At 38.2% G+C, this 16,457-nt stretch overlaps 2 protein-coding genes across 2 annotated transcripts; one reads left to right on the forward strand and one right to left on the reverse strand.

The window, feature by feature from the left end:
* Positions 1 to 8,990: 8,990 nt before the first annotated feature.
* Positions 8,991 to 10,471, forward strand: LOC131638025 (peroxidase P7-like). The gene is made up of 4 exons (XM_058908583.1): positions 8,991 to 9,236; positions 9,330 to 9,521; positions 9,626 to 9,791; positions 9,879 to 10,471. The coding sequence occupies exons 1-4, from the start codon at positions 9,027 to 9,029 to the stop codon at positions 10,265 to 10,267; spliced, it is 957 nt and encodes a 318-aa protein (XP_058764566.1). The 5' UTR covers positions 8,991 to 9,026; the 3' UTR covers positions 10,268 to 10,471.
* Positions 10,472 to 10,567: 96 nt separating this feature from the next.
* LOC131638026 (uncharacterized) lies at positions 10,568 to 11,436 on the reverse strand. Its single transcript, XM_058908584.1, has 4 exons — positions 11,171 to 11,436; positions 11,013 to 11,073; positions 10,862 to 10,915; positions 10,568 to 10,788 (listed from the first exon to the last, which is right to left on the reverse strand). Exons 1-4 carry the CDS (start codon positions 11,287 to 11,289, stop codon positions 10,660 to 10,662), a joined length of 363 nt encoding a protein of 120 aa, XP_058764567.1. The 5' UTR covers positions 11,290 to 11,436; the 3' UTR covers positions 10,568 to 10,659.
* Between the last annotated feature and the right edge of the window lie 5,021 nt (positions 11,437 to 16,457).

A 16,457-nucleotide genomic window follows, 5' to 3' on the forward strand; every position in this document is an offset into this window, starting at 1 on the left:
CTTCGCGGCAGGGAGTCACGGTGTAATAAGTCCATTATGGCACTCCGTTAAGTCCTCATGGAAGGCACGCGGAAAGGGTTAGTAATCAACCCCCGCCTAGTCTCATCGAGTCCGTTCGGTATGCGCACGCTACGTGTTGCTCGCTTTCGAACCTGCACAAGATCTTGTTATCGAGTATGTCAGGAAAAGGGTTCATGTAGCCGGACCCCCGCCTTTCCTATAGCTCGCGTCGCTCGACGTTAATGCTCGGTGTACGCACGGACTGTTTTCCTTTACGATCCGTGACGGCTTGGTTGCTGAGAGGGACTCGCTCCTCTTGTCTATGGCCCGATCATTTTCGCAAGGTCTAATGCTTGGTTGACCCGGGTGATTCGCTCCCCTTGGCTATGGCGCGACCGCTTTTCTACCATTCCGCCAGTGTCGTTGGTTTGTTTGCTTTACGAGCGGAGCTCGTTTGTGTGATCTTATTGTTTGCTTTCGCCTTTTCCCCATAGGTTGCTAGCTTAGTTTAGACTTGTACCCTTTGTATGATAACATTAGGTAGCAAGCTTTCCCCCTTAGCTTAGGTTTTCCTCATGCATTCTTTAAAACACAAACCACACTCTTTGATTTTCTTTTCTTAAGAGCTTGTTATTTCCGCTCCATTCCCAAGCCTAAGTCTCCAAAGGTCGAGCAGCGGAGTGAATGTAACTCGTTCACCTAAAAAACACAAAACAAATAGAAACTAGTTAGCCGAGCTACGGTACCTCTAATTCCTCAAAAAGGATACGTAGGCAGCGAGGTAGGGCCAGTGCGAGTACAATTCTTTCTTTTCCCTACATTCTGCATTCATTTTAGTCCAGATTAGCATAGATTTGTTACACACCCATAGTTTTAGACACAGGCGTGGATACCATCGAGTACGATGGGCGCGAGGGGTGCTAACACCTTCCCCTCGCGTAACCGACTCCCTTACCCTTTTTCTCTGGTCTTGAGACCGTTGTTTTGTTTTGTGGTTTGCTGGCATTCCCTTCCTTTTCAGGATAAATATGTTAGTGGCGACTCTGTTAATTTTTGCGGTAGCGACAACTGACGACTCTGCTGGGGACGTCTCGACCTATTGCAGATCCGGACTCGGCGAGTCGATCCTAGCGCTTGTGTGTTTATCTTTGGGTGTTTTATTGCTTTGCATATTTGCCTGTTTGCATTGCATTCTATGTGCGCTTTTACTTTTCTGCATCATATTCCGGACTGTCTGGATTTCTGTCTGTTGGGTGGGTGTTTCAAGAGGTAAAAGGCGCAATACCCAGGCTATGAGTGATACCTTAGGAACTAGGACTAGAGTGGCCGTGACGGACAGAAGGCGTATGCCTGATTGATCTGATCACGTATCCACGGGCAGAGCTTGGTGGAATGGGGCAATATCATATGGTAACGCCTACATTCGATCCTCTGTTGGCTTTTTAACCTACCCTGGCCTAGATTTACCCGTGAGTGGGGCGGGAATCAATCATTGCTTAACAGGTACATTGTTGGTGACCGCTGTTCTTGTTTGTGGGTTATCGTTGTTCTCGTTCGTGGGTTACCGCTGTTCTCGTTCGAGTGTACTATTGGTTCCTGTTCGTGGGGTACTATGGTTCTTGTTCGAATGGTGATCTGTGTTCTATTCCAGTGTGTTGTTGACTATGGGTGTTGGTTCCGTGGATTGACATTCTATGTTCCGTGTGGTATACCATTTGGGGCTATAGTTTACGGATCATCATCCGTTTGGTATTGATCCCGTTTCATTTTATTTTTCTCGCACTTTACCACTTTTTGCATCATCCTTTAACATGAGGAGTAGGACCTAGACATGCATCTTGTAACACCCTAATTCTACCCAAAGCATTTAGGCAAGAAAATATTAGAGTATTAAAATTTCATACAACACAATTAGGATGTTACACCAAGTAACCAAGAAACACCTAGAAAACAAACGGCCATCAACGATGCCAAAAGCATACAACACCTGCCTATAAAACGATACATAACACACGGAAGATATGAACATAAAAATGTACGTATAGCTCTCACTCTCAAAGAGGAGTTTTCCAAAATAAAGTGTTTACAATACACATCAGCACATCATCACATATACATGTTCAAAAGAGTCATATACAAATAAATAACAACAGACTCCCGACTCCCCGGTGTTACGTATCAGAGCAACCGACAAGACCAACTGGAGAACTACCTCTTCCAAACGACTCCCAAAGCGGCTAATCTGCAGGATGCCACTCAAGCATCAAATCAGCAGAAGGGTGAGAATATAATTTATAATGAAGAAGTATGATAAATATAGTAATGCCAACAAGTATCATCAAGAATCATACAACAAAGTAATCCACTAAGTCAACCACAATCAATATATAAGTAATGCGACACATGAATGATAACATAAATTATAAAGACAGACAATGATGAATGAGACTCGACTATGCATATGCATGTGGTACCAAATCCGGAGTAAACTCCTCCTTGTCATTATGACAAATACACCTTGTCGAGCATTATGCTGGGACTTCTTTCCCTCAGGAAAATACACCTTTGTCGAGCAGTAAGCTACGACTAACCGTCATCGAGCACTTAGCCCCCACTGATGACCTCTTGCCACTCGGACAAATACACCTTTTTACCGAGCATTAAGCTCCCACTAGTAATAATTGCCAATTCAGGCCACCTGTTAATAGCATTCCGCCATTAACGTATTGAAATGTTATGCTATGCAAATATATGACTCTATTACATGACAATAACATCATCAACAATATAACAGGGTCACATACTCACGTTACACCGTTTATATTCTATCCAAAAGGGTACATCACCAATTAACAACATCGTTATCAATTTTATCATACCATAATTACCACACGGGCGTTCATAAGAACACAACACACATTCATCGTCAAAACATACTGGCCACATTGGCATAAATGATCGCATAATTGCATCACATCAAATTAATATTGGCCATCGGCCCACAACTTCATCAATACATCATCAACAAGTTGTAATAACAACAATTTAACAATGATAATACATCATTCTCATAACAACAATTACTTTCCATAAGGCCACACGTCATGTTAACAACAAACAACCAAACATCGTCACATATCAAGAATGAACATTCATTAATACATAACACATACGAACATGATTTCATGTCAATCCACACATCAACAACAATTGCAACCAAGCACTATGATTATCTACCAATCATATCGCGCATATAAACAATTATGTGTTTTTATCGATAACACCTCATAACCAATTAATCACAAGCTAACCAAACCTATACCATCATATAGAACATCCAATTAGCTTCCTAACGCTTCGAACGGCGTATAAAACGGAGTTACGGATCAAAAGTTATGATCGTTACAAAATCTACCAAAAATTGGAAAAGCTGTAGGTCGACGCATGGAAAACATAGGTCGACGCATTGAACTCCTGCCACCCTCGGGTATGCGCACGCCGACCCAATAGGTCGACGCAAGGATTTCACAGGTTGACGCATTCTGTAGAAAACGCAGATTTTTGCCTTTTAGGCTGCACAGGTCGACGCAAACCCCTGTGTAGGTCGACCTAAGCTTCGTAGAAACCTAAAAATCACCATTTCCAACACCCAGACTCTTATAAACCTTACTCTAACACATATACATCATTCTAAACACCCACAAATCACAAACACAACATAAAAGTGTGATCATGCAACATAAACAACCATCTTTGCATGGTTGACATCACTAAACTTCTCATAACCTAGTTTTCCCTTCCAATGCAAGAAAACATGGAGAAATGGAAAAACAAACATGATCAATAAAGATATCTATCATCATACTACACATACACACCACAAAATCATGTCCATAACTTCAAAGCTCACAAAGCTCATAATCTACCATTGTTGGTCAAGCATAGGATGAATAAGAACAAGAACAAAAACACAACAAAACTATAGGAACCATACATTCAAGATAAATTAGATTCACCCCCTTACCTTGGTTGATTCTTCATCTTCTCCAAAACCCCCTTCTTCACTTTCTCTCCATCTTTGCTCTTCTTCTTTCTCTCTTCCCTTCCTTTCTCTCTTCTTCTTCTCTTTTCCTTTCTTCACGTTTTCTTCCTCTTATCTCTTTTCTATCTCCCCCCCACTACTTACTATTCACACACAAAATATCTCACTTTCCGGTCCAAACTCAATTGCTCAGAAAAACCCCAAAACGCAGAATATTACCTTAATAATATTTCTAGTACCAAAAATATGAAAACCTTCAATTAAATATTAGTCCGCCATCCCGAACTAATACCGACTGAAACGACTCCAAAAATGGTAAAATTCCAATAAACGTCACAAAAGTCCAAAATAAGCATATACTTATTTTTCCGGGCGTTACACATCTGGCCAAGCCCTCGAAAGAGGCTCTGTTTTTGTTGGTGTGTTTACATTTGTGCTTCGTGGCAGGGAGTTACGGTGTAATAAGTCCTATATCGCACTCTGTTAAGTCCTCATGGAAGGCACGCGAAAAGGGTTAGTAAACAACCCCCGCCTAGTCTCATCGAGTCTGTTCGGTATGCGCACGCTACGCGTTGCTCGCTTCCGAACCTGCACAAGATCTTGTTATCGAGTATGTCAGGAAAATGGTTCATGTAGCCGGACCCTCGCCTTTCCTATAGCTCGCGTCGCTCGATGTTGATGCTCGGTGTACGCACGCACCGTTTTCCTTTACGATCCGTGACGGCTTGGTTGCTGAGAGGGACTCGCTCCTCTTGTCTATGGCCCGATCATTTTTGTGAGGTCTAATGCTTGGTTGACACGGGTGATTCGCTCCCTTTGGCTATGGCGGGACCGCTTTTCTACCATTCGGCCAGTGCCGTTGGTTTGTTTGCTTTACGAGCAGATCTCGTTTGTGTGATCTTATTGTTTGCTTTCGCCTTTTCCCCATAGGTTGCTAGCTTAGTTTAGACTTGTACCCTTTGTATGATAACATTAGGTAGCAAGATTTCCCCCTTAGCTTAGGTTTTCCTCATGCATTCCTTAAAACACAAACCACACTCTTTGATTTTCTTTTCTTAAGAGCTTGTTATTTCCGCTCCATTCCCAAGCCTAAGTCTCCAAAGGTCGAGCAGCGGAGTGTGAATGTAACTCGTTCACCTAAAAAACACAAAACAAATAGAAACTAGTTAGCCGAGCTACGGTACCTCTGATTCCTCAAAAAGGATACGTAGGCAGCGGGGTAGGGCCCGTGCGAGTACAATTCTTTCTTTTCCCTACATTCTGCATTTATTTTAGTCCAGATTAGCGTAGATTTGTTACACACCCATAGTTTTAGACACAGGCGTGGATACCATCGAGTACGATGGGCGCGAGGGGTGCTAACACCTTTCCCTCGCGTAACCGACTCCCTTACCCTTTTTCTCTGGTCGTGAGACCGTTGTTTTGTTTTGTGGTTTGCTGACATTCCCTTCCTTTTCAGGATAAATATGTTAGTGGCGACTCTGTTAATTTTCGCGGTAGCGACATCATCGATATGAATCTTCTCAAGATCTATCAACTTGGAATCTAATGCCTCATGAATCCAGTGATAACGAACGTCAATATGCTTCGATCTCAAGTGAAAGGAGGAATTCTTCGATAAGTGAATGGCACTTTGTTTATCACAAAACAACACATACTTTTATTGTTTCCCACCAAGTTCTATTGCAAATTTCCTCAACCATAACAACTCTTTTGACGCTTCCACAACGACTATAAACTCGACTTTGGTAGTAGAGAGTGCAATACACTTTTGCAACTTTGATTGCCAAGCCATGACTCCCCTGGCAAAAGTCACCATATATCCCGAAGTCGGTTTTCGATCATCCAAGCTTTCGGCCAAATCCAAATATGTATATCCAACCAACATAGACTTCTTGTATCCCAAAGTTAGTCTCTAATTCGAATTGCCACACAAATATTTCATCACCCACTTCACGGCCTCCCAATGATCTTTTCTCGAATTTGAGAGATAACGACTCACCATTCCCACGACGTGAGCAATATTGGGTTTGTTACAAATTATAACATACATCAAACTACCAACGACCGACGAGTACGGAATATTCTTCATACTCCACTTTTTTTCATCCGTAAATGGACATAGTTTATGACTAAGCTTGAAATGAGAGGTAAGTGGAATGCTCACCGTTTAAGCCTTGTCCATACTAAAATGCCGAAGGACTTTCTCCACATACTTTTCTTGCGACAAGTACAACTTCTTCTTATTTCGATCTCGAAAAATTTCATTACCAAAAATTTTCCGAGCCTCCCGTACATCCTTCATGGCAAAAGATTCACTCAAAGTGTTCTTCAACTCTTTAATTCTTGAAATATTTTTTCCAACAATTAGCATATCATCCACATAAAGCAAGAGAATAATGAAATCACATTTGGAGAAATTTCAAAAAAATACACAATGATCGACCTTTGTCATCTTGTACCCATGTTCAATCATCACCAAGTTGAACTTCTGGTACCATTTCGCGGTAATTGTTTCAAACCATAAATACTTTTTACCAATTTGCAAACATAGTCTTCTTTGCCCTTTTCTAGGAATCCATATGGTTGTTCCATGTAGATCACCGTGAAGGAAACTCGTCTTCACGTCCATTTGCTCTATTTCTAAATCAAGACTAGCGGCTAGCCCAAGAACCATTTGAATAGATTGCATTTTCACAACCGGAGCAAAAATCTCGCCAAAATCTACACCTTCTCGTTGTTTAAAACCTTTTACCACCAAACGAGCCTCGAATCTTCTTTGAGAAGTACACTCATCTTGCTTAATTCGATAAACCCATCTATTCTTCAATGCTCCCTTACCCTTTGGCAACTTTACTAACTCAAAGGTATTATTCTAATGAAGTGATTGCATTTCATCCTCCAAGGCATTCATCCATTCCTTTTTGTTCTCATCCTCCAAAACTTCTTTAAAGTTTTTCGGGTTCTCCACCGTCGGTAAGAAAAACAATCTCGTTCGAGGGGTATCGAACGAAAGACCTTTTATCACGAGTAGACTGCCTCAACTCATTAGAAGCAACCGGTTGCTCAACTCTATCAACCTTTTGATCAACCTCATTTTCAACGTCTTCCGTAGCACCTACATCAACAATATCATTAGGATTTAAAATATTATCAACATTCAAATCCATACCTTGATTTTCAATTGGAACATCTTCAAAAGTGATAGAGGTAGGAGCAATAGTAGTTGAGTCTGTATCAACCATTTCTTCGTCTTCAAAAGTCGGATATTTATTCTCAACTTTGTCGATGTCCTCAATGGTATAATCCTACATGAACACGACATCACGGCTAAGAATAAGCTTTCGTTGAACCATATCAAAGAATTGATAACCAAACTCATCAAGTCCATACCCAACAAACACACATTTCTTTGACTTCTCATCAAATTTCGATCTCTCATCCTTCAGAATATGCACATAAGTCATGCACCCAAACACCCGAAGATGGCCCTTGAAAACATCTTTACAACTCCAATCATGATTTGGAACATCAAACTTCAACGGAACACATGGAGTGAGGTTTAAAATATGTACAACCGTGCTCAATGCTTATCCCCAAAGGTACTTCAGCAACTTTGATTGAGAAAGTAAATATCTCATTCTTTCCACCAAAGTTCTATTCATTCTTTCGACTTACTCATTCAATTGTGGTGTCTTTGGAGGAGACTTTTGATGACATATACCTTGATCTTGACAATACTTGTCGAAAGGTCCTATATACTCTCCCTTGTTATCAGTTCGGATAGACTTGAGCTTTTTCCTTGTTTCTCTTTTAGCCGATTCTTGAAACGACTTGAAGGTATCCAACACTTGATCATTTGTCTTTAAGGTATAAGCCTGTATTTTCCGAGAACAATTATTAATAAAAGTCACAAAGTAATATGCACCACCAAGTGACCGTGTCTTCATCGGACCACACACATCAGAATGTACTAAATCCAACACTTTCAATTTCCTCTTTGGTTCGGATGACATAAATGAAACTCGCCTTTGCTTACCTGCCAAACAATTTGAACACTTTCTCAATTTTACATCGGAAACACCATAGGACACATTCTTCTTAGCCAAAATACTCAAACCTTTTTCACTCATATGACTCAAACACTTATGTCATAATTTGGATGAACTATCATTGTCACAAGTGCTAATGTAGCACTTCAAAACTCCAAATTGAACAAATACAAAGATGAATTATTTACCTTGTGTTCAAATTCCTCCCTTCTATTAAGAATTCCTACAAGATGATAAAATCAACAACTTAAAATGTTTATTAGTCTTAATTAGTTCCAAAACTAGAATATGGATAGCAGTTACTATAATTGAACATACTAACTAATTAATAATATTAAATATTTCTCTATTGTAAAGTGATAGACACTAAAATTTATGCTATTATTTTTATTTTATTATAATAATAATAATGTCTGTGGACCTTTCTTCCGGGAACCTTCCTATCACATAATGACCGTGATTCGAGCAATCCATGCAAAAGTGACACATTATTGCCACAACTTTTTAGCAGTAAAAACAAAATGCTAAAGTGACATTTCAACAGATAATAATTGTTCCTCTAGTTAGTTACTATATTGGAAAATACTACTACTTTAATGGATACAGTTGGGGTTTTAGTCACACATAAAAATACATGTTATTCAACTATTTAGAGATCATGTATCATAGATTGATACATGTCATGATATAACAAATAATGCGGCTACACACTAGTAATACCAACAGGCACAGCTGTGGTTTTTTTTGTCGGTAATCGAACATACCACAAATTATTTCCATTTGAAAAGTCTAACATTGTTCTATTTTTCACTTAAAAGCAACTTGAATTTGATTGGTTCACTTATGTAATATACCCAATATTATCCTTCATCATTGTTATTATAAGATGAGGCAACATTTGTTTAGTTTTTGTGTACTCACTGAAAGCTTACATGGCTTCTTACTACTTCCTCTTGTTTGTTCTTGTAGCTGCTTTTGCACTTTCTAAAGCAGATGGCAATGAGTTATGCACAGATTTCTATTGCGACAGTTGCCCGAAACTGTTGTCCATAGTGAATCAAGGAGTCATAAAAGCCATTCGTAATGAAGCTCGTATAGGAGCTTCCATACTTAGATTGCATTTCCATGACTGCTTTGTAAACGTGAGTTTATACTACATATATATACATACATTAACTTGATTTTAGTGATCAGCTTCACTTAATTTGGCTTCTTTTGATATAATGATTATTCAGGGCTGTGATGGATCAATATTGTTGGATGATACAAAGAGTTTCATAGGAGAAAAAACAGCAGCAGCCAACAATAATTCAGCTAGAGGATTCAACGTGATTGATGACATTAAAGCCAACGTCGAGAAAGCATGCCCAAGAACTGTGTCTTGTGCTGATATTCTTGCTCTGGCTGCTCGAGACTCTGTTGTTACTGTAATATCATATACCTCAAATAGCATAATGAATCAATGATAGTATACTATAATAGGCTTAATTAAAGAGATTTAGTTAATCTATTCATGGCTTGAAATTTACAGCTAGGTGGCCCTTCTTGGGAAGTAGGATTGGGAAGAAGAGATTCAATCACAGCTAGTAGAGCTGATGCCAATAAGTCTATTCCTGCACCCTCTCTCAATCTTGACCAACTCAAATCAAATTTTGCTAACCAAGGACTCTCTGAGAAGGACTTGGTAGCTCTTTCAGGTACTATGAATGGCAAATGTTCGATATAGTATATAGTATATATACTCCTATGTTTCAATTCATTTGAACCAATATCTATTATAACAGGTGCGCACACAATCGGGCTAGCCAGATGTACGCAGTTTCGAGCACACATCTACAATGATTCCAACATTGATCCTTCATTTGCCAAGTCACTGCAGAGAAAGTGTCCCAGAACTGGAAATGACAACCTGCACCAGCCATTAGACTTTCAAACCCCAACTCATTTCGATAACCTATACTACAAGCATTTACTTGTTAAAAAGGGTCTTCTCCATTCTGACCAGGAACTATTTAATGGGAATCCCACTACTGATAAACTGGTGCAGAAATATGCCAATGATAATGAAGAATTTTTCGAAGACTTTGCCAAGGGTATGGTCAAAATGAGTAATATCAATCCCCTCACAGGAAAGAAAGGACAGATCAGAATCAATTGCAGAAAACACAACTGAAAATTAATGAGTAATGTGTATATGAGTTATGAGAAAATGAGTGAGTAATAATTATCCATCTATATTTCCAAAACTATGCCCAATAAAGATCTCTTGTCATTAGGCAAGTTATCATATAAGAAACCATAAATGTAAATTGTAAAACAAGGCAAATTCATTGCAATGTTTGAACTTTAAGATAAGAATATATACTAAAATATCCAATTGCGAATTTCTCTTATATGAAACAAGAAACAGTTTCTAAGGTCTCAATTTACTAACTAGATCAATTTGCTAGTGTTAAACAACTTTTCCGTAAACCTATTAAGAAATCTCGAATTCGGAAGACTATATATATCAACATCAGCAATTAACTACATTAACGTATTAACTTCAATTACTCAAATACTACATCACTCATCAGTAAATTCTTCAACCTCCTCTTCTTCGAGTTCATATTCATCAATCTGTTTAAAATACGCCTTCTGCTTCTCAATGTAATCCTCCAGTTCCTCTTGTTCGTTCGACACAACACGTTGCTTCTGAAAATCATTATCAGAAAATCAAAATCAAAATCAACACTAAACTGTGAAGAGTAATTCAAACGGAATATACCTTTTTACATCGAACTGTTAACGTCGTGGGAAGAGCTACAGTGTTGTTTTGGTTCTGAAAACAAATTAATCAAAATCAATCAAAAAACTGAACTGCAAAATTGAATCGCGAAACTATCGATATATAAATTTAAATCGATGATTGTTTGTACCTTTGTGCGATGATGAACGGTTGATGGCTTAACATCGTGAAGCGGAGTTAAGCAGATTTTCCTAACGATAATTAAGAAACGGAGATTAGAGAAAATAAATAGTGATTATGATTATTAATTATGTAACAATGTGAAAGAAAGGATTGAATCAATGGTACCGAATGTTGATTTGGTTTTTCTTGATTGGTTCAATGGTGGCTGATGAAGAAACGGATGAAGATGAAAGATGGCTTGAATTGGTGAGATCTGAAAGAGCGGTTCGTTTTCCGTTCTTCATTAGGTTTGTTTGTTGTAAGAAGAAGTAAGAACACTCTCGCTCACTCAGTCACGCTTGTTATGCCTTGCGTTTTGTTTTATTGTGACCTTTTTTGGCGGGAAATTTTAGTTAGTTGGGGATGAAGTTACTAGACGCGGTGTTGTTATACTTGTGAGTTGGGTAGGAGTGGCGTGAAGTTAAGCTAATCATAATAGCTGACCTAATCATATTTTGGATAAATATTCAATTGTTGAGATGATTATTTTGGGTATTGAACCTTAGAGAAGTGGTTATTTTTGGTCAAATATTCAAAGCATGGAAAATTAATGATGATGGTTAGCATTACCAACATACTCTTGGAAGAGTTAGCAAATAGCAATAGGATTCTCTTGATTAATCTAGCGGGCCCAAAAAGATTTAGTTGTGGAAATATTTTGAAGAATCTAAGAAAAGGTTAAATATTCTAATTAATTATGGTGGATTAACCAAAAAAAAAACAATAATTTGTTGGTTGCCTAATAGAGAAAGAGAGTGTTATTATCGTAAGATTTTGGCACATTTTTTGAGCATGCAAAATGGGAAAAGGTAGAAAAATAAATGTCCTAAAATATAATTTCATAGTTTTTATTATAAAAATAAATATTTTTTTAAATATATTGATTAATGTATGTCAACTATATATGAGTCAAATCAGTTAATTATTTATTTAATATAGTTAAAAAATAACTTTATTATATTTATGTCCATTTAAATAATTTTAGTTATACATGGATTTTTTAAATATTTTTCAATTTGATGTTTTTCCTGTTCGTCAGACTAAATGAAAGATCTAACAAAAGCATCACATAAAGAGACGCATTGAACAATTGGGACCTCACCCTAGTCACGATCTCACAGACATGTAATTCCAGCCTCAAGCGTATTTCTCATCGTTATATCTGACTGGACAACAACTCGTATGTGGCACCGCTTCTCAGGAGGGAAATTTAACCGTTTGCACTATACTAAGTTCAACACGCGCCATTTGAGATATTCTCTCATATACTAATTTTTCACTCATTTATTGACTTGTGTTGGATTGCTTTGCTGGTCCATCCCGACTCTATTGTATCGAAAGACGATGTTGTCTGATCTGACTGCTGAAGTCACCACTGATCTATCAGTTGCAAGACCATCCTCTACCAGGGCAAAACTCTTCAAAGATCACCAATGGTAAATGGGTGGCAGGAAGAAGACATACATGGTATAGGGTTTTGAGACTGCGAGAAAGTGGATGGAGCTCCTAATGAGACGCATCCACTGGTCATAACTACTATTGTAGTGAATCACTTAGTGTCATAGTCCTTATCAATGATGGGAGTTTTTGCATTGTTATGCACATAGATGTCTATAGAAGGTTAGGGTTACATGAGCGAGATCTCACGACATACGAAGGTGAAGATCTCTTAATGTTTAACAAATCCTCTGCTCATCCATGCGGGGCCATGTAATTACCAGTTTTTGTCAGAGAAGGAAAGAGCGAAAGAGTTGTGAAGACATTACTTCATAATTCTCTGTGAAAGGGGTATACAATGTCATCCAAGAGAGACCATTCCTCGCGAAGCTAGATGCAATGGCCGCCACAGTCCGTCTGAAGATGAATTATCACAACTATTTTGGCGAACCAATTGGCATTTTGTCTGATCTACCCAAAGCTCTCCTAATACAAAATTCATACTAAATAATCCCTTAGCAACCCCTGCCACCCTCGAGAAGAAAAGGAAGGAGACTCGTCGGAATACTATCAATATGGTCGACCTCTATACAGGAGATGATGAAACATCACAAGATGATGAGGTTGTTTCTCATTTGGGGACCAAAGCGAAAGCCTTGACACCGATTCTAAACAGTAATTTTTAGATGGTACAACTCGATGATAATTCGGTAAGGTCGCTTCATATAGGAATTGACTTGACATTAATGTTTGTGAATTAAACCGATCTCAAACGAGCTTCCCGAAACACTCGTGTCCACTTCCAACATCGACAAGCTAGTGGACAACTCAGACATTACAAAGTATTATCATTCATGGACGTGTATTTCGGCTATAACAAAAAACCCATGTTTGAGGAAGACAATGACATGATGAGACATACCCATGTTCGTGTATTTCAATAAATACCAGGAAAAAGTTTTCCAACAGGTTTGGCAATACAACATGAGACATACACCATCGAAGTAAGGGCTGCCAAATTCTTAAGCTTTTTCTTAACGAATATAGGCATATAAGCAAACTCGGATAAATGTGAAGTAGTCAACAAGATGAGAGCACCAACAACAAATAAATAAGTAATGAGATTAAATGGTTTTCTCACGATTTAAAACATAGTCATCTTGAGGTTTGCTTAACATGTATTATTGCTTAACAAGTTGCTCAAGAAATAAGCACAATTTAAATGGATTTCGAAACGTGAGTATGCATCCATATCCCACAGAACGGGGTTATCAACCCCACAAGTATTATCCAAACCTTTGATCTGAGAGATTTTGGTCCTTTACTTAGTTTCTCAAGCAAATTCGTTAGTATCGTCCTCATTTGAGAAATAGGCTCAACATATAATCTCGCATGAAGGACTTAGAATCCCATAAAATTGGATCATCTAAACACCTATCCTGGAGGACTTGAAGTCTCCTCAGACAAGATCCACCCTAAAGTATCGCTCGAGGGACGCGACCAAATTCTAGTCCAAGAGACTTAATTTAAAAAAGTCTTGCATGTGGGTTTAAACTGAAGTCTCGCTTAAGAGACTCAAGGTCTCGCTTGAAGGACTTAGAGTATTATCAAACAGGCTCAACACATAATCTCATGAAAGACTTAGAGTCCAATCAAATAGGCTAATCTAAATGGCTCACCGGAGGGACTTGAAGTCTCCTCAGACAGGATCCTTCCTAAAGTATCGCTCGAATGATGCGACCAAAGTCTGAACCAAGAGACTTAAGTTAAATGTCTTGCCTAGGGACTTAGATTCTCATCAGACAGGCTCAACATATGATCTTTCTCAAAGGACTTAGAGTCCCATCGAACAGACTGATATAAAAGTCTCACATAAGGGACTTGAAGTCTTCTCAAATGGGATACATCCTAAGTCTCGCAATTGGGGGTAACCTCGCATTTAACACCCCTTACTCGCCCTGTCATGGGAAACATGAGAAAAGACACATCTCTATCAGAGAGAATTTAGAGTTAACATATTAAATTGCGTCTTCCTAGGAAGTAGAGATTCAACAACCCACTACAATGACTAACTAGGTAGTTATCATTCCCGAGAAATCCTAGACACTAGGCCTGCGAGCCTTTATAAATATCTCATTCTTAGAATGAGGAAGAACAACTCAGATACACATGAAATATCACCAAAATACATAGCTTCTCACTATTGGTGTAAGCCCTAGAGGCCAATACTTTTGGTACTTGTATCGAATTATTTATTAATAATAAAAGGCATTTCTTTAATATGTTTGTTTTCCAAAATAATAAAGTCCCTAGAATAGTTAGTCTGTTTAATGAAATGTTAAGTGCTACTTAATCTTGAGATCCCATTAAACATAAGGACACTATTCTTAAAGTATCCATAGTCGAGCTTTATTGTGAATCCAGATAACAATAGAGCATCAAGACTATTATGAAGATAGACTGATGATCACATCTCATGGATCATGGATAAGGATTTATCAAGTCTTGACATATGTATAAATATTAGGATTAATATTTATACTGGATTGACCCGCTATGAGAATACTAAATAGAATGTTATGCAAAGTGTCATAAGTTATTCTCGTGGTGATAAGTGGTGTATACCACCCTTCGACCTGAAACCATTATTGTTTGTAACTGGATGACCATAAAGACAGTTGATGGGTACTTCACAAAGCATGATGAGGGACATGAGTAACCTAGAAGGAATTTGACCATCCTGCATAATAGGATAAATGTCTAAGGGCCCAATATTGAACTGGACAAGAGTGACACGGTATATGCCTTGTGTTCAATATAAACATGAGGGGAAAAGGGTAATTATACACACAAACATTATCACGGAAAAGGTTTTGCCAGATCACATGACATTTTCGTGACTTGGGTAGCAGTGATGTGTTGCAAGATACCGCTCACTGTTTATTATATTAAATGTGTGATTTAATATAATTGCCAACGTCGCGATAACCTACAAGGTCACACATAAGGACAGATTGATGAGAGATAGAATAAATAAGGAACATACCAATCGTTAGCTGGTCCAGTGGTGATTGGCGCTGGACTTGGTAGGGAGAACCACAGTTCGATCCCCCGCAACTGCGATCGGGAGGGGGATGGAACCACTTGATGCCAGAACTCGCCTCCGAACCGGACTAAACCGGTGGCATAAAGAAAAAAAAAAGAATAAATAAGGAACATCGTAAGGTACGGTGAACTTGAGAGAATTATGGAACACCGTAAGGTACGATGCACTTAACTGAAATATAGAACATTATAATAATAGTTAATAATATTATTATTATTTTATAATAGTTATAAAAAGTAATAATAATAAAATATGTTTATTATAATAATAGTTATTATAATAATAATAATAATAATAATAATAATATGTGGTGCATTTAGGTTGGACTTTTTAGCTTGTAGCCCACACAAGTGGTTATATAATTACAACCCTTTTGAATAAGCTTTGTCGCTTGAAAAATTAGGTTTGTGAAACCCTGGCCATATTTCTCTCTCATTCTCTCTCACTCAAAGCCTTCATTCGTAGCAGCTAGCACTGAGACTGAAGGTTGTTTGTTTGTGTGGATTGAGTAGAGGCGTTGTTCTTCATCAACGCTCGTGATTAACACCTTCGATTCTGCATCAAAGGTTTTAATCTCCACAAGAGGTAACCATTTATATCACTAATCATGCTTATTTGTAAGGATCTCTAAAGGAAATTTTTAATTTCTGCTGCGTATTATATCATGATTATCCTTCACTCACCTCACGTGAGCTTGCTCTCTCCATAGTCTAAAACACCGCCAAAGATAATTTCTCACCACCGTTGTTGGAGCGCAAGGTTGAAGATGAAGATGAAAGAAGAGAGAGACTGTGACTAACTTTCTATCTCAAGTTGAAAAGAAAACTGAAATTGTGAATTTTTTTACAAAGAAAACTATCAATGGGTTTA

This window comes from Vicia villosa, unplaced genomic scaffold (assembly GCF_029867415.1).
Source record: "Vicia villosa cultivar HV-30 ecotype Madison, WI unplaced genomic scaffold, Vvil1.0 ctg.002149F_1_1, whole genome shotgun sequence".
NCBI lineage: Eukaryota > Viridiplantae > Streptophyta > Magnoliopsida > Fabales > Fabaceae > Vicia > Vicia villosa.

Excerpts from the sequence above, each read along its gene's own strand:
- LOC131638025 (XM_058908583.1), top strand. The coding sequence starts at position 9,027 with ATGGCTTCTTACTACTTCCTCTTGTTTGTTCTTGTAGCTGCTTTTGCA. Across the intron at positions 9,237-9,329 it reads TCCATGACTGCTTTGTAAAC|GGCTGTGATGGATCAATATT; the intron begins GTGAGTTTATAC and ends ATGATTATTCAG. Across the intron at positions 9,792-9,878 it reads GGACTTGGTAGCTCTTTCAG|GTGCGCACACAATCGGGCTA; the intron begins GTACTATGAATG and ends CTATTATAACAG.
- LOC131638026 (XM_058908584.1), bottom strand. The coding sequence starts at position 11,289 with ATGAAGAACGGAAAACGAACCGCTCTTTCAGATCTCACCAATTCAAGC. Across the intron at positions 10,916-11,012 it reads CCGTTCATCATCGCACAAAG|AACCAAAACAACACTGTAGC; the intron begins GTACAAACAATC and ends ATTTGTTTTCAG. Across the intron at positions 10,789-10,861 it reads TAACAGTTCGATGTAAAAAG|AAGCAACGTGTTGTGTCGAA; the intron begins GTATATTCCGTT and ends AATGATTTTCAG.